At 47.7% G+C, this 25,397-nt stretch overlaps 2 protein-coding genes across 2 annotated transcripts; both read right to left on the reverse strand.

The window, feature by feature from the left end:
- Nucleotides 1-9,106: 9,106 nt before the first annotated feature.
- Nucleotides 9,107-9,734, reverse strand: LOC123087932 (uncharacterized). Its single transcript, XM_044510049.1, has one exon. The coding sequence runs from the start codon at nucleotides 9,604-9,606 to the stop codon at nucleotides 9,340-9,342; it is 267 nt and encodes an 88-aa protein (XP_044365984.1). The 5' UTR covers nucleotides 9,607-9,734; the 3' UTR covers nucleotides 9,107-9,339.
- A 7,599-nt stretch (nucleotides 9,735-17,333) lies between these two features.
- On the reverse strand, nucleotides 17,334-25,105 carry LOC123111083 (replication protein A 70 kDa DNA-binding subunit C). The gene is made up of 2 exons (XM_044531766.1): nucleotides 24,713-25,105; nucleotides 17,334-19,785 (listed from the first exon to the last, which is right to left on the reverse strand). Exons 1-2 carry the CDS (start codon nucleotides 25,018-25,020, stop codon nucleotides 17,448-17,450), a joined length of 2,646 nt encoding a protein of 881 aa, XP_044387701.1. The 5' UTR covers nucleotides 25,021-25,105; the 3' UTR covers nucleotides 17,334-17,447.
- Nucleotides 25,106-25,397: the final 292 nt, after the last annotated feature.

Consider the following 25,397-nt stretch of genomic DNA (forward strand, 5'->3'; position numbering starts at 1 on the left):
CAGGAGGCCTAATATGAGAAGGAAGAGGGGGTTCACCCCCCCCCCTTTCCTTCCTCCCTTCCCTCTTCCCTTCTCCTCTTTCGGTAATAAGGAAAGGGGGGCGAATTGGACTAGGGCCCCAAGTAGGATTCCTCCTACTTGGGGCTCCCCAAGGCTGCTCCCCTCCCCCTCCCACCTATATATACATGGAGAGGGGGTGCCTAGAACACACACAAACAATTGTTAGCCGTGTGTGGCGCCTCCCTCCGCAGATTACACCCTCGGTCATATTCTCATAGTGCTTAGGTGAAGCCCTGCATGATTACTTCACCATCACCATCACCACACCTTCGTGCTGACAAAACTCATCTACTTCCTCGACACTTTGCTGGATCAAGAGTTCGAGGGATGTCATCGAGATGAACGTGTGCATAACTCGGAGGTGTCGTACTTTTGGTGCTTGATCGGTCGGTACGAGAAGAAGTTCGACTACATCAACCGCGTTATCAAACGCTTCCGCTTTCAGTCTACGAGGGTACGTAGACACACTCTCCCCCTCTCATTACTATGCATCTCCTAGATAGATCTTGTGTGAGCGTAGGAAACTTTTTGAAATTGCATGCTAAGTTACCCAACAGCAATGTCTTGGACGAGGATGTTTTGGAGATCATGAGCGGGATCCGATCTGACTCACGTCGTGCACCGGTTTGGCTTCTTGCGCGTTGCATCATGGGCGGGTGTTTCCGCTTGCAAGCCAGGACGCGTCCCTGCACAACATGTGTCTCTCCCAGGTCCTACTCCCACCACATCTACACCGCGATGCGTGTTGCGGATACCTCACCGACATCTTTGTTTCTCGACCTGGCTCATCGTGACCTTGGTCTGATCAATCGTATACGCTTGTTCTCGCAGGATCCCGTGACAATCATCATTGAGTATCTTCACATCTTCACCGATCGAGCAAAGGGCTACCACAGTGTCGCTCCATTAAGCCGCTGCATTGCCGCTTTGTTGGTTCTCCTGTGGTTGTACCGACCTATGTCACCATTGCGTTGTCCCTTCGGGCCGCAGTGCCACGGCCCCCGGTCCACCGTCGCTTCGAGGTCGTCTGCTTCAGGCCGTTTCCATGGCTGCACCGACCCTCGCGTCGCCGCTACATCACCCCGTCGGGCCGTAGCGAGCGTGGCATGTGGTCCACGCTGCCGTCCTGAGACCATTGTCGAGGCTCCATCGATCCGCATCCTGCCGCTGCATCGTCCCTTCGGGCTATAGCACCATGGCTAGTGGTCCACGTCGCCGCCTTCGAGGTCTTCCCATTGTTGCCTGACCTGCAAGCTGCCGCTACATTGCGCCCTTGAGCCATAGCGCCGCGGCGCGCCCACCCGCCGTCACCACATGTTGACTTCCCTTGGTATGCGTCGTGCCGCCTCCCTCGGCGCGGAAACGCCTCCGTCCGTGCCGGTCTTCGTCATGTTGTTGGGTTCTCCTCGCCTACTTTGAGCATCGTCGCCGCGCTCCTAACCCAGCGGTGGCCACCGCTCTTCTTCAGCGTCGTTGCCACTTGATACGTCTCCAACGTATCTATAATTTATGAAGTATTCATGCTATTATATTATCTGTTTTGGATGTTTAATGGGCTTTATTATACACTTTTATATTATTTTTGGGACTAACCTGTTAACCGGAGGCCCAGTCCAAATTGCTGTTTTTTGCCTATTTCAGTGTTTCGTAGAAAAGGAATATCAAACGGAGTCCAAACGGAATGAAACCTTCGGGAGAGTTATTTTTGGAGCAAACATGATCCAGAGGACTTGGAGTGGACATCAAGGAAGAAGCAAGGAGGCCACGAGGCAGGAAGGCGCGCCTGCCCCCCTGGGCGTGGCCCCCACCCTCATGGGCCCCTCGCGGCTCCACCGACCTACTTCTTCCTCCTATATATACCAATGTAGCCCGAAAACATCCAGGAGCACAATAGATCGGGAGTTCCGCCGCCGCAAGCCTCTGTAGCCACCAAAAATCAATCGGGGCCCTGTTCTGGCACCCTGGCGGAGGGGGAATCCCTCACCCGTGGCCATCTTCATCATCCCGGCGCTCTCCATGACGAGGAGGGAGTAGTTCACCCTCGGGGTTGAGGATATGTACCAGTAGCTATGTGTTTGATCTCTCTCTCTCGTGGTCTTAATTTGGCACGATCTTGATGTATCGCGAGCTTTGCTATTGTAGTTGGATCTTATGATGTTTCTCCCCCTCTACTCTCTTGTAATGGATTGAGTTTTCCCTTTGAAGTTATCTTATCGGATTGAGTCTTTAAGGATTTGAGAACACTTGATGTATGTCTTGCACGTGCTTATCTGTGGTGACAATGGGATATTCACGTGATCACTTGACGTACGTTTTGGTGATCAACTTGCGGGTTCAGTGACCTTGTGAACTTATGCATAGGGGTTGGCACACGTTTTTGTCTTGACTCTTCGGTAGAAACTTTGGGGCACTCTTTGAAGTACTTTGTGTTGGTTGAATAGATGAATCTGAGATTGTGTGATGCATACCGTATAATCATGTCCACGGATACTTGAGGTGACATTGGAGTATCTAGGTGACATTAGGGTTTTGGTTGATTTGTGTGTCTTAAGGTGTTATTCTAGTACGAACTCAATGATAGATCGAACGGAAAGAATAGCTTCGTGTTATTTTACTACGGACTCCTGAATAGATCGATCAGAAAGGATAACTTTGAGGTGGTTTCGTACCCTACAATAATCTCTTCGTTTGTTCTCTGCTATTAGTGACTTTGGAGTGACTCTTTGTTGCATGTTGAGGGATAGTTATATGATCCGGTTATGTTATTATTGTTGAGAGAACTTGCACTAGTGAAAGTATGAACCTTAGGCCTTGTTTCCTAGCATTGCAATACCGTTTGTGCTCACTTTATCATTAGTTACCTTGCTGTTTTTATAATTTCAGATTACAAAAACCTATATCTACCATCCATATTGCACTTGTATCACCATCTCTTCGTCAAACTAGTGCACCTATACAATTTACCATTGTATTGGGTGTGTTGGGGACACAAGAGACTCTTTGTTATTTGGTTGCAGGGTTGTTTGAGAGAGACCATCTTCATCCTACGCCTTCCACGGATTGATAAACCTTAGGTCATCCACTTGAGGGAAATTTGCTATTATCATACAAACCTCTGCACTTGGAGGCCCAACAACGTCTACAAGAAGAAGGTTGCGTAGTAGACATCACCGCTCTCACCCGAGCCGCGCCGCCCGTCCACCCCCTTCGTCTTCGTCTAGCACTAGCTCATCGCCGTCATCGTCATCTTCTTCCCAGACCACTTTGTCTACTCCGACCATCGTTGGCGACATTGGCCCCACGTCGACTGACGCTGCAACCTTCTTCAAGTCCTCCTATGATGGCACCTCTAAATCCTACGACATGGCGTACGGCTCGTGCAGGTCCTCGTCTACGCATGCTCGGTGCTGGCAACACCTATGTGTGCCTTCATCCACAACGTGTCCCCGGGGCTGGGAAGCCTGGTGTGGCTTCGTCAACTTCATCTTCGTTCGTGTACGCATGCCTGGTACTGGCAACACCGACACGTGCATTTGTCTACGACGTGTCCTCGGCTTTGGCACACCCGGCGCAATGCCTCGTCAACAACATCTTCTTTCCGACGCACCACTACTTTGACACCACTGCGCCCATGATTAACTAGGTGCCTCCTTGCGCCCACGGCTCCACGGTGACTTCCTCGACACCGGCTACCCCGACTCAACATCGACCATGGCATTCTTCCCACAGCTACCTCGACCACGGGTACACCACCCTACGCTCTCGGCTACGGCATAAAGGGATATCGCCTTGCTTGAGCAACCTCGTGGGTTTCCACTCTAGCCACGACTTCCGCGATGCATCGACCGTTACGACTATAGGGGGTGTCTGTGGGCTTGCCTTCGGATTCTTCTCCAGCCTCACCGTCAGCTTCGCTACCGTTGTGACTGCGAGGGATATTGAGTATCGTGATTGTATTGAGACATAGGATAGACTAGAAAGTATTATGACTTGTCTTGTACTCTAAGTAGATCATGTACTCCTATATATATCCACGAGGCTTAAGCAATAAACAACGATTCCACCAATCCTTCTCTATCCCTTCTAACAGGTCCCACATAATTTTGGTATCAGTCCGGCAGGTATCCTCATCCCAACCCTAGTTGCCTCCTCCTCCCAACCCTAGCTGCCCTTCCTCCCTCTCCGTTGCCTGAGGCAGCCATCGGGCAAGCCCGAGGCACCAAGGATGGTGGCGGCGGGGCCTCGGTTGCCCTGTTCCTATGTGGGGAACCTCTGATCTGGAGCGGCGGCTCCATTGGCAAGGCACAGCCGGCTAACAGTCGTGCGGGTGGTGGATCCGGTGTCCCGCCACGCGGGCGGCGGGATCCGGTGGTCGTTGGCGGCCGGCGGCGGCTTCTGCTGCAGTCGATGTGTGCGATCTGGCGCGTCCCTTCCTCCCCTGTTCGGCATGCAGGCCAGCCTGGTCGGGCCGCACTTCCTCTTGGTCGCCGGTTCTATACAGGAGGTGATGTTGGTGGCGGAGATCTAGTTCGGGCGAAATCCCTGGCCGGCCATGACCGGCCGCGCCGACGGCGACGCCTAAGGGCGCCGTTTTCCTCCTTGGAGGCATCGGTATGGACTGATCTCCTCACTTCACCTTCCCCTAGGTTTCTTGGGCGAAATCCTAACTCTGTTGGGCGGCGGCGGCGTTCATGGTGTCGTTCCCTTCTTGAAGGCGCCGCTTTAGGAACCTTGGGGTTGGGTGGCGCTTGTGGGTGGTGGGCGACAGCGGTGGTGCGGCCCTTTCCAAGCATGGTTTATGTCCGTTGCTTGGAGATGGAGTCGCGTAGGTGGAGGTCGTCGGCTGGCGTCGTGGTGGTGTCAATGGCGGAGGACCTGCCAAGGCTCGCGTAGGTGGAGGTCGTTGTTTGGCATCATGGTGGCGTCGATGGCGGAGGACCTGCCAAGGTTGTCACCTCAATCTGCTTTGAAGATGGACCGGTGGAAGATGAGGGCGACGACACATGTGAGTGCATCAGACCGGTTTGAGCCCGGACCCGTCAGATGGCTCGGCCGGGGCCTCCGGCTTTAGATGTTAGGCTTAAGTGAGAGGTATGGGTATATAGCCCAACTTGCACCCCTTCATTATTTGGATAGGAGCAGCGGCAGATGCTGCCAAGATGGCAAATTCGTTTATATTGTTGTTATATTTTATAAGGTCTTCAAGAATAATCGATAAAATGGCCCTATGCATCTCCCAGATGCAGAGGCTGGAGGTCATCCTCCTTTTCAAAAAAAAATCCGGTATGATACCTCTTATGTTCCTCTGATTGGGATGGATGGATGGTTCCTAAAATATTCAACAGCTGTAAAAATTTGTATTAACTGAAAAGTGTGAGTTATACATTTCACTAAATTAGATAGATATTTTGTTTATTGCTCTGGTTTATTGGTAAATGTACGGTGGTAGGAGAAGAAGGGCCTGGGTGCGATCGGAAAGCAGTAAGGTTATCCGATGAGAAGTACGTTCATACGTGAAATGTGGAAGTGACGGGACTGGTGCTAGAAAGCAGTGGCATAGATAGGCGCGAGTCGCCTGAAGCGTGGAGTGCAGCATCTGTCCGCATTCCAGGTTACCACCGGGATATTGTACAAGTGCAAAAGTTGTTACGTGCTGCAGCAGCTCAAATGATACGGATGTTGCAATATACGCACGAAACGTCCAAACAGCATCTCTGCTCCTTGCCGTAAACATTAACTCCTCAAATGACAACCCCCTTCTAAAACTTAACTTCAATCTTGAGGAGTTAGGGCATGTTCAACACTGACCCTCAAATTGTCTGCATATGTCTGAATAGAATTGTCCGACCGGATTATGTCATCCAACGCGATACCCATTGGGCCATAGAGCAGTACGGTCGTCCGTTTTCTTGTAACTGGGGTGTGGGGGTGGGGGGCATTAGGGGAGTCCGTACTCCTGTCATGTAGGACTCCAACACCCCGGCCCACTCAAATCCCTCTCAGTCCATTTTTCTTTCACTCTGCCCCTACTCCCCCTTACTATGCAGCCGCACCCTCCTCGTCTGACACGGTCGTTGTACCTTTCCAAGAACCACCTAGGCGTCGTAGGAAGTCTGTAGCCCCCACCAACACGCCTGCCCTCCTTGGAATACGCCATCGTCCATCCAGGATCCCTCCGCAATCAGGTATGATCCGCCCCATGCCGACGACGTCCATGGCGTACACCACAGGTGTTTGATACAATGTCATTGTGCTTTTTTGTTGAACCTCTTATTGTTCTAAAGTAAGCACAATAATGGGATACTCGATGAAGGAGGATGAATTGTTGTGCGATGCGTCGTTGGCCGTATCTGCGAACTTTATAGGCAGGAACTCAAGGGGCTCAATCTTCTGGCAGCGCTTCATTTGTGAAAGAACTTTATGTCGTACGACATGCACATCATCCATCAGCACGATGTGAAGTTGATACTGCATGGATGGTACTTTTTTACCATCTGCAACTCTATCAGGAAGTTTGGCGGTGTGGTTGCACGAGTGGAGACACCGTGGCCATCGTCAACCATGGAGATTATAAGTTTTGCTTCATGTTGCCTTACATGTTGTTTAATTCATTCATTCGTTCAATGTTGCTTTACATGTTGTATAGACTGCACGTGTTGCCGGGATGTACTATAGGACTGAAGCAGGTCATTCAAGCTCATACATTGTTGGATGAAGCTCAAGGGCCAGTGTGTGTGGGAAGACTTGTGTCGGTTCTAAATAGTATCATCGAACTTGGAATCGATGAATTTGGAAAAGTTGTTGAACATTTGGTTATCTTCGATGTAATATTTACATTTGAACTATTGTTGTACTAGAGATATTTGCATGTCATTTTTGGATATATTGTGCTATTTTCTGTAATTATTTTGAGTGTTGCGATCTTAGAAAAAACATAGGCGAATATTTAGGAAATAGGCTTGGATGGTGGCTTCCGCATCATCGTCTGCGATTGGTAGTCGTTGGAGATGACCTTAAAACCTTTTGCACGTAGCTCTTTCCCAAAATTCTTTACTCCTCAAAAGCTCAAATTTGCACAAAGAGTAATGAACATAATTTGAAACTAGATTAGATAACTTAGTTAATTGTATACAATATATTATCACATTTTTTGCAGGAGAAACTTTCAATCTATTCACCATCCACCATGACAGTATAGAGAATACCAAAAATTACAACTAGGTCCATGGACCACCAAGTGATGACTACAAACTAAATTAACTACCACTCTTCATAAAACACGGCCACATTAATAGAACATAAAAGTACCTAAATTAAAATAATTACCACTCTTCATTCCAGCTAAAATGAGATACATCTACGCCTCGTCAGGCCCGGCACCTGGTGAAAGTGGGCTCCCATCCAAGTCCGGGAATTCGGATCATCGTGGAGTCGTCAGAGCCGAGCTCCATGAACATAGCATCAATACCCCTCTATGTCACGGGTTGGCAACGGGGTCGCGCTTAGGATTTCATCGACACCTCAATGGCGCGGTGCTCCTCCACCGCTTCATGATCAATGAGGACTAGTGTGGTGCTCCGCCTCCTCCGCGAACATGAGCTCGTAGTGCCACTTTGTCGCCTCGTACATGAGGAGCTGCACATCGTCGCCAACGTCCTCGTCCTCCTCTGATGTGGAGCTCGAGTCGACGACCGTGGTCGTGTGCTGCATGGCGATGATTGCAGCGACCTTCGCTTGATTTTGGCATGACGACACGTTAATAACTATGTCAAGATGGTGGGTCGGCTCCTCACCATGGTTGGGCTTGGGGGGGGGCGCTCGGACGACACCTTGACTATGAAGGAGGGGCGGCACAGGGAATCTATAGCCGGGTCATGTTTGTTCCGGCGGCGTGCCAGCTGTTACACCTTGAAATCTAGTGACGGGGTGGAGAGAGAAGGTTTTTTAGCCGAGTTGCGTTTGTTCCGGTGGCGTGCCATCTGTTGCACATTGAAATCTAGTGACAGGGTGGAGAGAGAAGGTTTTTTAGCCGAGACGCATTTGTTCCGGTGGCGTGCCATCTGTTGCACATTGAAATCTAGTGACAGGGTGGAGAGAGAAGGTTTAGGAAGAATTAGTAGGAGCTTCTCAACTTTGAAGAGAGGGTGGAAGTTTTGGGGTGCAACTTGAGGACTGAGGAGTTAATGGTTTTGGGGAAGGCTAGAAGAGGTGGCTTCTCAAACAAGTGTTTTTTAAGACACAATAGATACATGTCAGTCGCCTGACTTTTGAATTGGGGTCAGTCGATTTGGGATTGAAGAGAGAAACAGCCGGACGGGAGGAAGAAGTTCACCAGTTAGCTACCCCATCATCTATGTTAGGGTGGGGGGTGGGGCGGCAGCACGGCGTTAGTGCAAGTTCGCCGGAGAAAAAACCAGTCATCCCCGGGGATAGAGGGATGGCCGAGGGCGGAGGCAGCACGGCAGTGGGCTGCGGTTGAGGGAAGGGCAGTGCGGCGAGGTTGGTGCGGGAGCGGCGGAGGCAGGCGGTTGGGCCTGTGGTACGCAGGTGATTTCAGAAAAGAGATGAACAGAGTGGTTGCAGGCTGAAGAAGATGCTCTGGCCATTTATCTTGCATCCAACGGTTCAAAATAGATCGACTACCCAAACGTTCTTTTTTCCCAGTCGACTTACACGGTTTTGAGAAGTTATAAATTTTAGGGGGGGGGGGGGGGGGGGGGAAGGCTAGAGATGCTCACTAGCAGCTAGAGACAAATTCATACATATTTGGAAACAGTTGCGTTTAAGATAAGGGCCTACGCGTGAATATCACAATCGATCACCTAAGGAGAATAATCCTCTTGCTTAATCGAGTCCAAAAGATCTTGCATACTTTATTCGCATCAAGGTGTCCGGTGTCTATCCACTCCAGCTTGCGTGGGGCAACAGAAAGCAGAATACAAAACTCAGTGGGGTCACATGATCATGCGAAAATTGATGTAATCAAGTCTCTGCCTGCTGAGATGAAACATCCAAAATAGCCATCAAGATATCCAGAAAACTGAAATGACCATTGGAAGATACTAGAATTTAATTCAGACAAGCCATAAAAGAACAAAGACCTGAAGAAGAAACATGCTTAGAACTTATGATGCACACGCTAATTAAGTTGATGCATGAGCATGACCAACTCCATATCATACATAATCACAACCGCAACAGGCAGCTTCCATAGCTAACTAGTTAATTTAAAGCATCCTAGCTCATGATCATGCCATCGGGGGCTGAAATCGACTTGAGCTACAGTCCTAGAGCAAACTCCCTCTTCTTCCTGGCGATGTAGTCGTCGATGTCCTCCGGCGAGGCCACGCCGCGGACCAGGGTCGTCCCGCTGTTCTTCCTGGAGATGGCGACGTTGGCGGCGGCCAGCTTCTTCGTCACCGTCGCCGGCCTCGGGTTAGGGGAAACAGAAGGCCTGGTGACGGCGTTGTAGACGTACCTGATCTTGTCCACCTTCTCTACCCACACGTCTCCGTTGCCCGCGGTGGCGGTCATGGCGCGAGCCATGCTTTGTGGTTCTGTGGCGGGGGAGGAGATGTCAGGATTTGCCTTCCATGGCTTGGGATGATGGGACCTCCATTTATAGGCTCCAGGAGCAAGCAGCAGGTGTCGCCGTTTGTTGTCTGGAATGTTCAGTGGTGGTTGCCATAGGGGATTAAGTATGTAGGGACACAATTATCATCTGCTGCTCTGCCGTGTCCTTGTAGTGGCGATTTTCTTTAAGACGATGAAACCATATAAAAGTAAAAGCAGCCATTGGGTCTATGGGTCTATGGCTCTGCGCTCCCGTCAAATAGAGTAAATGACACTGACGGTCCAAGAACTTGGCCATCTGAACCGGCCAGCCGCCCGATTTTCTCTCTTTTGTGGTCACGCACGGGGCACGTGACGTTGATCGGGCGCGAAAACTGTCACGCGGCGCTCACATGAGTCCCTGGCCGGCCTCATTTCTTCGCAAAAAGACCCTTGGTTTCGTAGGTAATTTTGTATTTGACCTTTTAAGTGACGTGACTCACGTTTTGCACCTGGTTTTTTTCTCACAAAGTCCCTACCTGCTGTATCTTGATGGCTGCAGAAGATACCCGGCCTGAGACTATTTTAGATTTTTGACCCGGACAGGTACACATTGCCTGTCATTCATATTAATTGCTCGACCCTGCTACTTGTCATGCCATTCACATTTTCGTAGTACGTAACAAAAAATTTAATATGTGATGAACAATTTTAGATACGGTGTGGACATTTTTCTAAATAAGTGATGAACATTTTTCGAACATGTGGTGAATATATTTTAAATATGTGATGAACATTTTTTTTGTCTACCTGATTAACATTTCTCCAATACGTGATAAACGTTATTTTGAATATCTGAAGAACATTTTAGAAATACATGACGAACTTTTTCGCATATGTAATGAACGTTTTCCCAATGCACGATGAACATTTTTTAGATACACACGATCATTTTAAAAATTGTGATTGTTTAAATACATAATCGACAACTTTCATATATACGATTTTTTTTCTAAATACATGACGGGCATGTTTTGAATACACGGTGATTTTTACACGATGAACTCCTTTTCAAATATACAATCAAGATTGTCTTCAATATGCGCAGAACAATTTTTGCAATACATTCAAAATGTTTTCACTCTTTTAAAATGAATAAAATATTAAAACTATAAATTTTAATAGAGAATAATATGACTAAAAAAAGAATAGATATGACTAAAAAAATCGTAACAGGTAAAAGAACCGCGTGCATGTGCTCTATGCATGAACCCTTCAAAATAAAAAAAAATCCGCGTGCATGTGCTCTATGCATGAACCCTTCAGAAAAAATAATCATATGTGCGTGCTGCGCGGATGTGAACTCATGCAGCTGCCTAGCATGGTGGGGCACATCATGTTCGCACGAGTATGTAAGTCACATAGTCCATTTACCAGATTCCGTAATAACGTGGTGCGGTCTTGTTCGGCTGTAGTTACAATTGTAACAGGTTTTTTTTCTCGAATACGCACGAGTGTGTGTATCATCTATTAATAGAAAAGGAGGAAAGAAACCCCAAGATAGTTACAGGCACGGCTACATGACACTCACGCCAACTCCACCCTACTCTACCCAGCACCTTATGTGACTATTCGCCCTGCGCCCACCCTAGAGGGAATGCATGTTTCTGGCAACTTGTTTGCTTGATTATTATTTTTTTTGACTAGTACTGAATTGCTTACCAGCTGCTTGAATCATTGGGTATATGACATGATAATGAATTATTTTCTTATCCATTCATGTGTCCTCTATGGCACGAGGATGGCTGCTTGTCATGTTCTCTTTCTGCAAAACAGCAGCAGGGGCCTTTGTGCAAAAAAACCAGGAGCAAACGGCACTTGAGAGGTCAATACAAAATTACCTATGAACCCAGGGGCCTTTCTGTAAAGAAAAGAGGCCAGGGACTCATGTGAGCGTCGCATGTCAATTTTCGCGCCCGATTGATGTCAGGTGCGCCGCGTGGGACCGCAAAAGAGAGAAAACCGGGTGGCTGGCTGGTTTTAGATGACCCGTGTGACCAAACTGCACCCGCAACGCAAGTTCTATGACGGGTTTTTTCGGTTTGCAATTACCGTGACTAAAGTGCACCTGCAACGCAAGTTTTTAGACCGCCAGTGTCATTTACTCCCTGAACTATCACGATGTTGCAGCTCTGAAGCTAAATGTAAACTATCGAAAAGCTGATGTTTTTTTTACTTTTAATTCGTTGAAATTTCATTAATCTCGGTACATACTGAAATAATTGACTCTCGACCAAAACATTTCAACAATTTGGGTAGCACACACAAATTCAAATATTTTTTCAATTATTTTTTAAATTTTCATAATATTTGATTGGACCTCAGTCAAATTCAATTGGAAATTTTGGTCATTTGGTCAAAATGAAAACTGAAATAACTGAATTTCAGTGACATTCGGTGATTTAGGAAACCACTGAAGTATTTCTGTAATTGGGATTTAAAACCATAATGTAAATTATCGACAAGCAAATACACAACCTTTATAGCCGAGGCAACACAAAATCACAAGCCTATGGGTTGTTAACTAGTAGTAATACCCACAGCTCTAGAGGTAATTGTTAGAAATAATCCCGTAGGATTTACTTAACAGGAACCTTATCCTAGACTTTAGATCACGCATACATCGGAGAAGTAGATTAAGATCTTACCACCAATGGAAGCAGCCATGGTGTAGTCAATGTGAAGTCCCGTGCTTGCTCGATGCAAGCGTGATGCAGGCTCGATGTAGATGCTCGCAGCGGGTAGCGGCATCCCTTCGGACGCTAGCAACACTGCCCTGGCACCGGAGCAAAGGTAGGAGAAGATCTTCCCGTAGCATAGCGCTCCCCCAGATCGGATTAGGGTTTTGGAATTATTGAAAAAGGCTTTCGCCCCGCTTTATATATAAAGCACAGATCAACCACAACCCAAGTAAGCACACCCCACGACAGCACACGCACACACCCAAGACGGGATACATAGGCGCTGTGCGCAGCAACACCACCCCTAATACTACAAGAGCAACCAGGGACCTCCACCGGGAACACGCCACCGCGAGGAGATGAAGACGCATATGACGAACCGAGAGCTCCAAGGCGGCGCCTCCAAGAAGGTTACGACGCTAGCGCACCGCCACCGCCTGACCCGGGGGTCAGAGTTTCCTCTGAAGCAACACGATGACCGGTGAGAGCCGCGACAACGCCTTCAAGAAGGTAACGCGCTACGCCGCTGCCGGTCCGTCCGAGGATAGAACAGGTTTTCACCCCAGCAAACACTCACCACCACCGAACGCCACACCCCTGTCACCATGCCGCCCACACGGCCATGGTCACCGGGCAGCACCAAGCCACGGGCTCTGCCCATGAGCACCGCGCTACCACCACCAGGGCCGCCGCCCCAGCATCGAAGACCTTGACACCACCACACCCGAGACCCGTCGCTACCCCAACCAAAGAGACGAGTGGAAAGGTCGCTCCTTTACACACCCCTGGACGGCCCCCGGCGCCGAGACCCAAAGGGTCGGCCCAAAAAAGGCCTACATCACCCGTCCTGCTACACCGGGTGCAAGACAAGCTCAGTCCTGCTGCCAGGCGCGAGACGAGGTCGGTCCTGCTGCCGGGCGCGAGACAAGCACGGTCCTGCTGCCGGGCGCGAGACGAGCTCGGTCCTGCTGCCGGGCGCGAGACGAGCTCTGTCTCGCAGCCACGGGCACGAGACGAGCAATGGACCGCAACTGGGAGCGGTCCAGCCCTATGACGAGGGTAGAGCCCGGACGACGAGGGGAGGGATCGAAGGTCAAAAAAGGCTGCTCACCGACGGCCGACGCCGCTCTCGGAGATGACCAGCCGCCGCCGTGACACGATCCAGACCACCGCCATGAGCCACCACCACGCCGTGGCAACCCACATCCCCGCATCCAGGCCCTGGACAACACCACCGGAAGCTCCACCACCCCACCTGAGAAGCACAGCCGCCAGCAGCACCACCACCACCTTAGCAGGGCCGCCGGTCGTCCCCGCCGCCACCAACCACCAACACCAACCAGATCTGGGCAGAGCCACCCAGATCCGCCGCCAGAGCAACCCGCCTCCTCGGATCCCCACAAGCCGCGCTGGAGGGGGAGGGAGGAGAGGGGGCACTCCTGCGGGCTACCACGACGCCGGAGAGGGGGAGGGGAGCCGGAGCAGAGGAGAGCCGCTGCCCGACGTCAACGGGCAGGAGGGGGCGCCCCGCGACGTCGGCCACCTGCGCGCGGGAGGAGACGCCCCGCCGCCGCCTGCGCCACGCGGCCTTTGGCCGGTGACGTCGCCGGCGGCGGCGAGGGAGGAGAGGCCGAGGCGAGGGGCTGGGGCAGCGGCGCTAGGGAAGCCGCCCGGAGTCGCCCGCGGGAGCGACTCTGGGGCGGACACGTTTTTCTGTTTCCTCCGATTTTGGAATTTAGAAGGGCAAAGTAGATGCACGTGAACTAGTTAGATCGTGTGTGGCCGACTTCCCCCTCTTTATATGTGACGTTGGTGAACACGTTGGTTTGGGTCACCCCGGTCAAGACGCATTAGTTGAGATCGAGGGGTGCGAACATTGGTTCGTGCCTTAACGTAACTTATTTCTGGTTTATCCTTTTGCCCGTTGGGCCTTATATCACTACCCACAGTAATGAGTGAAAAAACACTCAGTCTTTCTAGAAGGAAAACATTTGGTACTACCGCATCAATATCGACCATATGAAGCACCGCGAGAAGGTCTTCATATTTTCTGGTGCTTTTAAGTTTCCATCATTGCCGAACATTGTATGATTGCATCTCTATGTTGCCAGTGGAATCTGTGATTGGTGTCGGCTCATCATCATCCTGCTCCATTTTAAAGTCAGCATGCGCCATCTTATTAAAGACATAAAAGTGAGGAAGACGTGCCTCCACTGAAGTTGTAGAGAGTTGATCTACACGCGTGGCGACAGTGAGATGACCCGGTTGCTAGATGGTGCCTCTCTGCGCATGGCAGGTGTACGAGCAGGTAAAATATGCCAATTTGATCGAATCATGTGCAAAGCTGACAAGCTCAGCCTTTTGTGGTGGGTAGTTAGTTTGATTAATTTGCTTGTTTCGTTTAGAGCAAGGCTGGGCAATTCATTGCATGTTTCAGCATCTCTCTTCTCCGTCAGTGGACTCCGAACCTCATGCAACACGGGAAAAGTATGCAACAATTCACACTTGGTCCAATGCCTGCGGTAGTCAAGGATTTTAAGATACATAATCGTGTGAGTTGTTGCGGCTAATCTGATTCCGCTGCCAAACTAATCGGGTAGTAGAGATTCCATGTGGAGTACATGTGACTCGTTGAGGTAGAAAGCGGTGCTGTCTTCTTTCTTTAGGAAGAGAAATAAACAAAAATGTTGTTGATTTGCACTTGCAGGGTTTCCAAACGTGATAAACAACTGGCAGTCCGGTAAAGCTGGTACTTAATTGCTTCTGTAGGGGAAAACAGTGCCTGGTTCGGTAGTATGCGCCTGCATTAAAAAAATTAGGGGAAAACAGTGCTTAGTTCGGCAGTGCTTATTAACAAAGCTGAAGCAAAAGCTACGTTCCAATAGCAAAAGATCTTCCCTTTTTTTTCGGCTATAAGATTCCTCTGCTTTGTCTCTCACTCTAGAATTTTGTATCGCCTGGCATCGGATTACGCCTAGGACTAAGCTAGCTTGAGTGATGCACTTCGTAATTTTATATACCTGATAAGAAGAAATTGTAAAAGAGACTATTGTTACAAGGCCGAGGGCTATAGCCTCAACTGCCCTAGGCCTATCTTCACCGTTAAGGTTGAGATTTCAGTTGCTTACACATGGTGTGGGACCCAAGATCCTACCCACTGTAAATAAATATAAGAGCGTTCAGATAATTAGAGTAGTGATCTAAATACTCTTATATTATTTTTACAGAGGGAGTAATTCCTAAAGGTGATGGGAAGAGATTGGATCTATTAAAACTTAATATATCAATTTCAGAGTAACAGGAGTGATGTTTGTCAAGCACTGAGAAATTAACTAACTGATCCAAATCTTGCTCCATCTTCGCCTGATTTTGCCGATGTAACATCGGTCGACCTATACAATCGCTATACTACCCATGAACCATCAGTTACCGCAAAGTGCAAAGTAACGAAGGCACGGTGTGCATGCATCAGATGCCTACCGCGGACCGGAAGACTTGACGCCGTCAGGTGTTGCATGCGTCTGGAATCAAGGTGATTCGCCAACGACGTTACCCGTCTGAACTGATATTTTTTCCCTTCTTTGAAATTAGGCACTCATGGCAGTAGAAGTGTAGGCAGAATCTATGGTCTATCTATGTACGGTTGATACAAACTTCAGTGACCAGAGGGCCTCGTATAGATCATATCAATCTGCAAAGAGCAGGAAGCTGCTTGCTATGTACTACTCCCTCCGTCCGGAAATACTCATCGAAGAAATGCATAAAAATGGATGTATCTAAAATTAAAATATGTCTAGATATATCCATTCCTCCGACAAGTATTTCGGGACGGAGAGAGTACATAGAAGGTAGGGAACAGCTTCAAGAATTTGTTCCTAAGTGTCGAGTTCCAGCTTTGGGAAACGGGTGGCTGGTCTGCCACCAAGGTGGGCAAGGAGAAAAAGTTTAAGGTTTCACATTGCATTATCGAGATTGATGTGATTAGAAGTGCAACTAACTTAGCATCTGAGGTAAAATTAAGGTTCAGTCGACATGGGTGGCGACCTAGTCATAGGATTGGTGGTGCATGAGGCTTCATTCTTTTTGATTATGTCCGGTTTGTCTTCCTTCATGTAGCCATGTGTGGCTTTTTTTTATCATTTTTCGACTTATCTAGACCTTGTAAACGTTGCAATGATGAATTAAGAGTTGTGTGCACCAACCAATGCAGAAGGTTTTATCCCTCATTTCGAGAGAAAGAAAACATCCAAGGTAAAAGGAAAATGAGAAGCACCTGCCAGACAGACCGGTTGGTACCGGCCGCGAGGGCAGCGAAGAAACCTTTTTCTGGCATAGGGTCTGGGCCGCTTTGAATCACCAAGCACTATTAGAACCGGAAGAACACATTAGGATGTACTCCCTCCGCCTCATAATATAAGAGCGTTTTTTACACAAAGTACTATACTATGGCTCTAGGGTCGTTACCAAATGCTGAGGGGGGCTTGCGGTTGAGCAAGCGCATCGCGGCCAAGCCCAATGCGGACGGCACAAAACGCAATCGTGTTATGCGCAATGCCAAGCTTCACAACATTGAGCATACCACAGGCAGTTCCGTTTGCAGTTGTATCTATTTTTGGTCGTTTAGCAGTCTCTCTTGGTTTGATTAATGTTAAGACACTAAAGATGGAATGGTTCTGACAGTCAGACGGACAGTCGAGACGGGTGTGAAAGCCACACCGATCAAATTTGGTCGGTAATCCGTGTGGTATGTGTATTGTACAAAGAAGATGCATCAAGTTACAAAACAAATAGATGCCCTTATGTTTGAGAGTGGATTCTTTGCTCTCAGGTTCCATGGAGCCCGAAATTTTCAAAAAATTGAAATTCAACTTTTGAAGTTTCAAAATTTCCAAATTAAGGATTCCATGGAGCCCGAGCTCCATTAGCAATTACCGGTTTATGAGCTCCTACCCAGTTTGTTTTTTAAATATAGCAAAATAGTTCCCTTATCCAGTCAACATCTATTGACAACCAAGACCAAGCAGTGCAGGTACATGAAAATACTACAAGCAGTACCAAAGTAGAGAACAGAAAACAAGTGATCGGCCAAACTACTTAACTACCAACATAGGATTGCCTGTTGTATCCTCCTGATGCGGCGCCATTCGCATACGTCTGGTGCTGGTGGCCAGCAGCCTGTGCCGGACAGTCTCTCGCGAAGTGCCCAGGCTGATTACATTTGAAGCACAGACCAGAGTTGGCGTTGCCGCCAACCGAAGAACTGTAGGAGGCAGCCTGCCCTGGACAGTCTCTTGAAAAGTGCCCAGGCTGGTTACATTTGAAGCACAAGCCTGAGCTGGCATTGGCAGCTGAAGGACCATAGGAATTAACCGCGAAGCCGCTACCTGCTGCTGGTGTCGCTGATGGTGCAGTCGGCATCCCGCGAGATGCGCTGAATTGCTGCCCAAACTGATTTGGGCCACCCATATTCACAGCATAGGAATTGTTGGAAGCTGGCACACTCTGTCCAGCTTCTGAGTTGGCGAAGCCAGCATTAACAGCAGGACCACCATTCAGCCCAGGAGAAGAGCCTGAAGCGTCCTCCGCCAAAAGGCTATCAATGGCCCCCAGAAAAAAACGACTCTCTTTCACTGGGTCGTATCTTTCAGCCTTAACAATGTTGCACTTCACACGCGGCTCATCATTATAGACTTCTTCCTTGACTTTCAGCTTGAATAGGTATTGCTGAAATCGGACCTGCTGTATGATTTCTGCAAACCGTACATCATCTTGCTCTTCATGCTTTATCCTGAAAAGATCTTGTGCTGAGAGGCCGATAATCTCCTGGCCAGCCTCTTGGAATGAAGTTGCATGGGTGGACCCAGTATGATCCTGGATATGGCATGACAGCAGGTATCTATACTCACAAGTTTCAGAGCTCTGATCGCATTTCTCACATAGCCACATCCCATCACCATTATTTGTTACCTTTTTGTTGCAGCTTTTACCATTAACCTCCCTGGTGCATGCTGGGTAACAAAAATTATCAGTGTAGATTTGTGAAATTGCACCTTGAACGGTGATCCAATCAGGCTTTTCTGATTGCCCCATGCGTTCATCCTTGATCTGTGCAGTTTTTTTCCGGATATCAGTCCTGCCCATGCTTGACATTTCCCCAGATAAAGAAGTGCAGGCAGCAATTTTTCCTTCAGTTATGTACCACTGCCTCAGCCTTTCAGCTTCAGGGAAATCCGGATTTATTTTTAACAAACTTGAGCTAGTTGTACCCACTGTTTTGCCGTTGAATTCACCAACTCGACCAGATTTCAGCGCAAGTATAGGATTCAAACCAGAATCGCACAGCGACTGCAGCTGCTGACCTTCAGCATCACAGAAGTTACCCCAAAAGGTCATTTCCACACTGCAACCAGACATGTCCTTCAGTTGAAGGACTCTTTTCTGGGTTTCCCCGCCATTCTTAAGCATTACTGTAAAAGAAGGCCTAACTGAAGTAACAACCCCAAGCAAGTCTACTGTGGTATCTTTATCCATGTTTGCAATTTCGCTGATCTGCCGAAAATTGAACTGCTGCTTAGGGATGCTGCTATCATCACCAGAACAAACTTCTATAGATGATGAAGGCTCAAGGTTTATTTCATAGTCATTGTTTAAAGGGCTAAACCTCTTGTTTGCGGGTTTTAGCGATCCCCTAGATACCAAGTACACCTTATCAACCTCAATTAAGTCATAGAACTGATCAACTGCCGCGCCAAAGCATGTTGCACGAATTTCTCCACCATTTGCATCAAGGAGATCAAAGGAGAAGACTTTTCCTGGACCTCTTGCATTATTGAAGTTCTTGACATGAGCCTTCGCAGTCACCCTAGCCTTTATTGTCCATGTACGTTGGTATGGGTTCAGTGCAGAAATTGGAATAACACGAGAAGCAGCTTCATTTTTAGCAACTGGGCCACTATTTCTATGGGGTGGAGGTGGCTGCTGATATGAAGACTGTGCAGGGCGCCCATATATATTGCGAGGAGGCCCAAAGCCCCCACCTGTGCCAGGAACCACAAAACTTTGGTTTTGATGAGAGTTTGGCTGCACCACATTGGCATTCATTGTGTTCTGTGCTGACATTGTACCATAAGTTCCACCAGACAACACATTGTTAGCACCAGGTTGAACAGACTGACAAATTGAAGAGTCCACGCCTGGGCCACCGTTGTTGGGTCTACCATATGACAGATTGTTACCAATCTGTTCCACCCTTGGAGCAACTGCAGACCCCAGCATGCCTGGGCCACCAGAATAGTTTCCACTGTTTGTTTGAGCAGCATTGGCCGGTAAGTTAGGCTCCTGTCCCTCAGGTAAGCTTTTCTCATAAGTCTTTGGTGTCCCAATTTTGGGGCACTCACTTTGGAGAACTTCAAGTTTGACAACAATAACGATCCTGAAGCAATGGAAAAGAATTCAGCTCAACTGATTAGAAATCCATATACAAGCATCAAATTGTTTTAAAGTTATCTGGTTAGTTCTACCAGAAGATATTTGTTTCTAGAAACAAACTTAGCTCATAAAACGGTAAAAAAAACGAGCAATTTGAAGACATCGGAGAATATAATAGCTAACATGCCCTTATGTCTTTAGAATTAAAAATCCAGCCTTCATGTTTTCGCAAAGGGAACAAACAAGGTTCCAAACACATGATGTAAATTGTTTCATTAATTGACACGGCAATCAACAATCAACAGATCGTAGGCCATAAGCATTGGCACAAAATAGAACACCTTTTTTTCTGCAACAAACATACAGACATGATGCCATGGGTTATAAATTCCTACATAAGGAAGGTAGTTCTCAGAAAATTATATATCACAAACTAGGAGGATGGAGCTTTCTTGTCGCTGGTAGCTTGGCAAAACATGAGAAGCGAAGTGTGTTTCATTGGATGAGAGTGCACTCACAAACAGACAACTGCATGTGAAATCACAGTAGAATACATAGTTAAAAAAGGCGCGCCTAATCGAGCGCTTAAGCACACCTAGGCTCTAGGCGTTGGCAAAACGCATTGCGCATAACTACGCTTAATCTGTGCATAACTGCGCATAAGCATGCGCTTTGGTCAATTAACGCCTAGCGCTTTTTTGAACTATGGTAGAATATGAAATCAAACTTTTCTTAGGGTCCTCGGAAGAATGAGATTGCAAGCAGGCTATGCATATTATTTGCATTAGATCAACATGAAACGTTCAACACATTCATTGACATAGCACTGCATCAAACACCACCCCCCTCACCCCCTCCATTTTGTCAACAGTACCCATGCCAAAGAGAACTTATTCTGGTGGGATTGAATGAAAACTGAAAAGAAAATGAGTAATGGCATATGTTCTGCTAGTAAAATGCTATAGGATTATCAGAAAACAATCAATTTTAGGCCTGAAGTTAAACTAAGGCTAACAAAAATTACTATTTGTTTTTTACGTGGGCCAACACTTAACTAACAGAGCAAGCACATGCAGCCCAAAGCCCAAAATTAGCTAGCAGCTTATCCCACACCCAAGCCGACAACGCACCAGGAAATCCCCAACAGAGCGAGGGCGATCCCTAACTTAGGCGTCGCCGTCGGCCGCCGCCGACACTGAGCTCCGCATCGCCGGACGCCTGGCACCTGGCGAATCCACGAATGGGTGAACAAGAAGCAGTCCCGGGGGCGTCCTGCGTGGGAGGCAGCGGCGGTGGCACAGCATCAAGCTCATGCAAACTGAGAGTTGCAGTTTGCAAAGGCAGCAAGCACAACCAGCAGGTACACAGTGATACTGTCCAATCCATTTTCTTCTGACATTCACCTTCAATGTCTACTTTTCTAGCCAATTACTGAACATGGTGATGTTGTAATGTAGGGAATCTATAAGAAAATGAAACCAGAGAGGAATGGTTTGAGTGGTTTGATTGGCTAGAGTACAGTGTACACAAAAACCGTGAATAATGTTTTTTGCTGCTTTCTATTTAAGCAGTCAGCAAGCCATGTAAGTTTGGGGGGTAATGTCTTCAAGCAAGATGGGTATAAAAACTGGAAGAAGGCAGTGGAATATTGCAGGCTTCATGTAAGTTCGATAAAGAGTGCTCACAACAATGCAAGAAGACATTGTGCAGATTTCAAGAATCAGAAACAAAGTGTGGCGTATGCAATTACTACTCAAACTGAGAGGGGCCATCTTCAATATCAAGATGTTTGCTGGCTGTTATGGGTGTTGTGATGTTTCTTCTTAGGCAAGGACTTGCTTTCCGTGGCCACGATGAGTCTAAGGCTTCAAGAAACATAGGTAGTTTTCATGAGATGTTGAATTGGTATGCTAAAAGATGCAAAGCTGCAGCTGATTAACTCAATGATAAATTGATAATGCTCCTTGGAATCATCAAATGGCTTGTCATGATATCCAGAAGCAAATTGTACATGCTTGCGTACAAAAACCACCGAGGTCATCATGACTGAGCTTGGGGGTGGTCATTTCTCTCCACCAACGGCAAATGGCTGTCATTGTGAAGTTTCTAAACATAAAAGGAGATATTTGGAAAGGTTACTTGGTGTCAAGCATGTTGTCGACACCACATCTGCATCTCTCAAAAGATCCTTGAGTGTTTGCTAACCATAAATTATCCATGTCTAGGTTGAGAGGTCAAGGGTATGATGGAGCCTCAAATATGCGTGGGCACTAAATAATTTATAGAAACTAGTGTTAGATGAAAATCCTCATGCATTATATGTTCACCGTTCCGCCCATCAGCTTCAATTACTAGTTGTGGCTTTTGTGAAGGGCATTCTTGCTGTTAGTGATTTCTTTGGATATGCAAATATGGTTGTAACCATGATTAGTGATATTTTGTTGACTTGTTTCCAATGCTGTGTTTTGTAGTTCAGTGCTTCTTGTGAAAGGAAAGATGCATTTCTACAAAAGCATCATGCCAAAATTGTGTGGCAATTAGAGAATGGGGAGATTCTTAAAGGAAGAGGCAAACATCAAGAGACAACTTTAGCAAGACCTGGTGATACACGATGGGGATCTCATTATAGAACATTGATTCGGTGATTCAAGTGCATGCAATTTCTCATGATGGGGAAGATGCGGATGATGGAGGCAAAGCATCAGGTTTGATGAAATCTATGGAGGTCTTTGAATTTGTTCTCAATCTTGCATTTGATGCTTAAAGTGCTTGATTTGACTAATGCCTTGTCACAAGCATTGCAACAGAAGGACTAAAATAGAGTAGTAAGTGCAATGAAAATGATTGTGTCTGTGAAAAGTTTATTGCAGCAGCTGAGGGATGAAGGATAGGAGCCACTTTTGGAGGCTGCCACTTCGTTTTGTGTTAAGAGAGAGATACTAGCGCCTGGTATGAATGAGAATATTCCAGCAAGGAGTTCCCACAAAATGGTTTGTGCTTCCATCACTGTTTGTAAAGCGTCCCTAAAGCATCGCTTAAGCGACGCTTAAGCGTCAGAGCGCCCTCCAGGCTCAAAGCGTCCAGCTCGCTTTAGACATGTGTCTAAGGTGTCCGCCTTATAGACATTAAAGCGTCTTAAGTGCCCGCTTAGGCGCCCTGATTGGCGCTTTAGTGCAGAGAGGACGCCTTAGACTTCCAGGCAAGGGAACAGAGATTTCTGGTGGGAAAAGGAGCTGGGCGGGAACACAAGTGTGGGAAAACTGGGCTCACACGTGAAAGAGTTACAAGAGGGGAAAGAAAGAGGGAGAGAACCAAAACCAGAGCATGCAAATCTCTGGCCACAACTCCTGCCCCCCCCCCCCACCCTCCCTCTTGCACAACCACAATGTATAGCTCCTGCCCTCTCTTCTCCTCCTTCCCCTCCCTTTGCTCTTTCTTCCATGCTCAGATCTGCACCAGCTTGTCATGCCTTTCCTGCTCCTGTTATGTGTTATGCTATGCACAGCTCCTCTGCTGTCAGGTGCTGCTGCTGCCTCTCTTATATTAGTTGGCTGGTTGCTTACTGCTTAGTGGATGGATTAGAATAATGGCTATTAATGCATATGTGCTCACTGGTGGATTAGAATCAAGGTATGTATGTCTCACTAAACGGTACTCTATTCTACTGCCCATCAGATTCAAAGTCTGTCTAAAGCGTCGCCTCGCTTTACGCTTTACGCTTAAGCAATGAGGCACCCCCCAGCACCTCGCTTCGCTTTACCGCTTTAAAAACATTGGCTTCCATCATTACACGGTTGAAATATTCAAGGTTCTTGAAGAAGCATAGCTGAGGTGAACAATCAACTTAGTAAGACTTCAACAAGATTATTGATATGCATTGCGAGTCTAGATCCTAGAGACTCATTTAGCAGATCTAATCATGAGAAGCTATTTGAGCTTGCATCTATTTTCCCAGTTGACTTCAATCAAGAAGACCAATATCATTTGGATGGTCAGCTCAAGATATACATTGATACGATGAAAAGGTCTGCTGTTCTTTGTGGTTGCGATAGTCTCACTAATCTTCCTCTCAAGTTGGTTGAAACTAAGGAACATTTACAATTTCCTTTGGCTTATCGGCTCACCAAACTTGCTTTGACTTTGTCAGTAGCGACAGCATCAGTTGAAAGAGTTTTCTCAGCCACGAACATCATAAAGACAGATTTGAGAAATAAGATATCTGATAATTGGTTGAATGATATGATGATATGCTATCTTGAGCAAGAAATATTTGCTAGAATTGATAACAAGAAGATTATTGAAAATTTTCATGGCTTGAGGAACCTTAGAGGCCATCTACCAAACCATCCTTGTATAATTACAACTTGAGTAAATACTTTTCTTATCTATTGTTTCAAACTATTAGCATACTTGTGCTAAGATATATTAATATGCAGCTTGTTCACTGGTTGTAGGTACCTATTAGACTTGGAGTTGGACATTTTGGGCCAGGGAATGAATGATTCGAGCAGCGGGAATCCATATTAGTAGCTCTCTGTGGCATTTATGTTGTCTTTTGTGTTTTTTGGTGGTTGCGCCACCTAGTTGTTGAGAATATTGAACTATTTTGAACCATTAGTTATGTTAATTTTCCAGTGCATCTAGCTTCGCATTTGAGTTTTATGAGTTTTGGTTCAGCGGACTTGCATTTGTACGTTAAAAAAATTTGACCTTAAATGTTTCGCCCCGGCAAGTTTAATTCCTGGATCTACAACTGACAGGCACCAACTAGACGCGCCTACCTGCAACTCAATCAAGAAACTAACACAAAGATACCACCTTTGCTGAAACCGCTGGTGCCCCGGACAAATCGACAGCCGAATAGTAAGCCAGGCAAGCAGATCAAGATCCAATCGAGGCCAAAGGGAGAGAATAAATGTCGGTTGACGCACCTGCGTTTCTGGATGGTGTTGCACGTCATGTCCGTGAGGTGGACGATGGAGCCGACGCGGAGGGTTCCGTCCTTTATGAGGTCGTTGAGGCCGGTGCCGAGCATGGACTGCTGGGAGTGGACGCCGTCGGAGAGCAGCATGCGGAACCGCTCCGAGTGCTGCGCCGCGGCCGCCGCCGCGGTCGTGTTCTTGGCGACGACGGGGCGAAGGTCCGCGACCTGCAGCACCGGCTGGAACGTCGCCGGCCCGTTCGGGAGCTCCCATATCTCCGTCACCGCGCCCGCCGTCAGCGGCGGCGGCGCCTCCATCGAATCGGCGGAGGGGAGGGGAGGAGGTTTCGATTTTGGGGGAGGGTTTTGCCGTTGGTGATGGGGGGGGGGGGGGGGGGGGAGCGGCGGCGGCGTACGGGAGGAGAGGAGGGCGCGGTTTGTGAGGTGGAATGTGATTGGTGGAGGGTGGGCAGTGGGCGGTTCATAGACCGGGTGCACGGTGGGTGTTTCGGGAGATTTCGGCCCGGGGGATCAGGGGAATGGAGGGAGAGCGGAATTTCATTTTGGGAATGCCCGGGAACGGGGAAAAGGAAAGGAAATTCGCAGGGGACGCCTAGTCGGTTGGCCGCACTATTGCTTAGTGACTTTTAGAAAAAAAAAAACACAGCCATTTCTATTATATTTTTCAACTGAGC

Source organism: Triticum aestivum, chromosome 1B, assembly GCF_018294505.1.
Source record: "Triticum aestivum cultivar Chinese Spring chromosome 1B, IWGSC CS RefSeq v2.1, whole genome shotgun sequence".
NCBI lineage: Eukaryota > Viridiplantae > Streptophyta > Magnoliopsida > Poales > Poaceae > Triticum > Triticum aestivum.

Bases quoted from the DNA above. Each gene is read 5' to 3' on its own strand.
- LOC123087932 (XM_044510049.1), bottom strand. From the start codon at position 9,606: ATGGCTCGCGCCATGACCGCCACCGCGGGCAACGGAGACGTGTGGGTA.
- LOC123111083 (XM_044531766.1), bottom strand. From the start codon at position 25,020: ATGGAGGCGCCGCCGCCGCTGACGGCGGGCGCGGTGACGGAGATATGG. The intron at 19,786-24,712 runs GTGCGTCAACCG...CCATTGCTTCAG, and splicing joins AACACCATCCAGAAACGCAG to GATCGTTATTGTTGTCAAAC.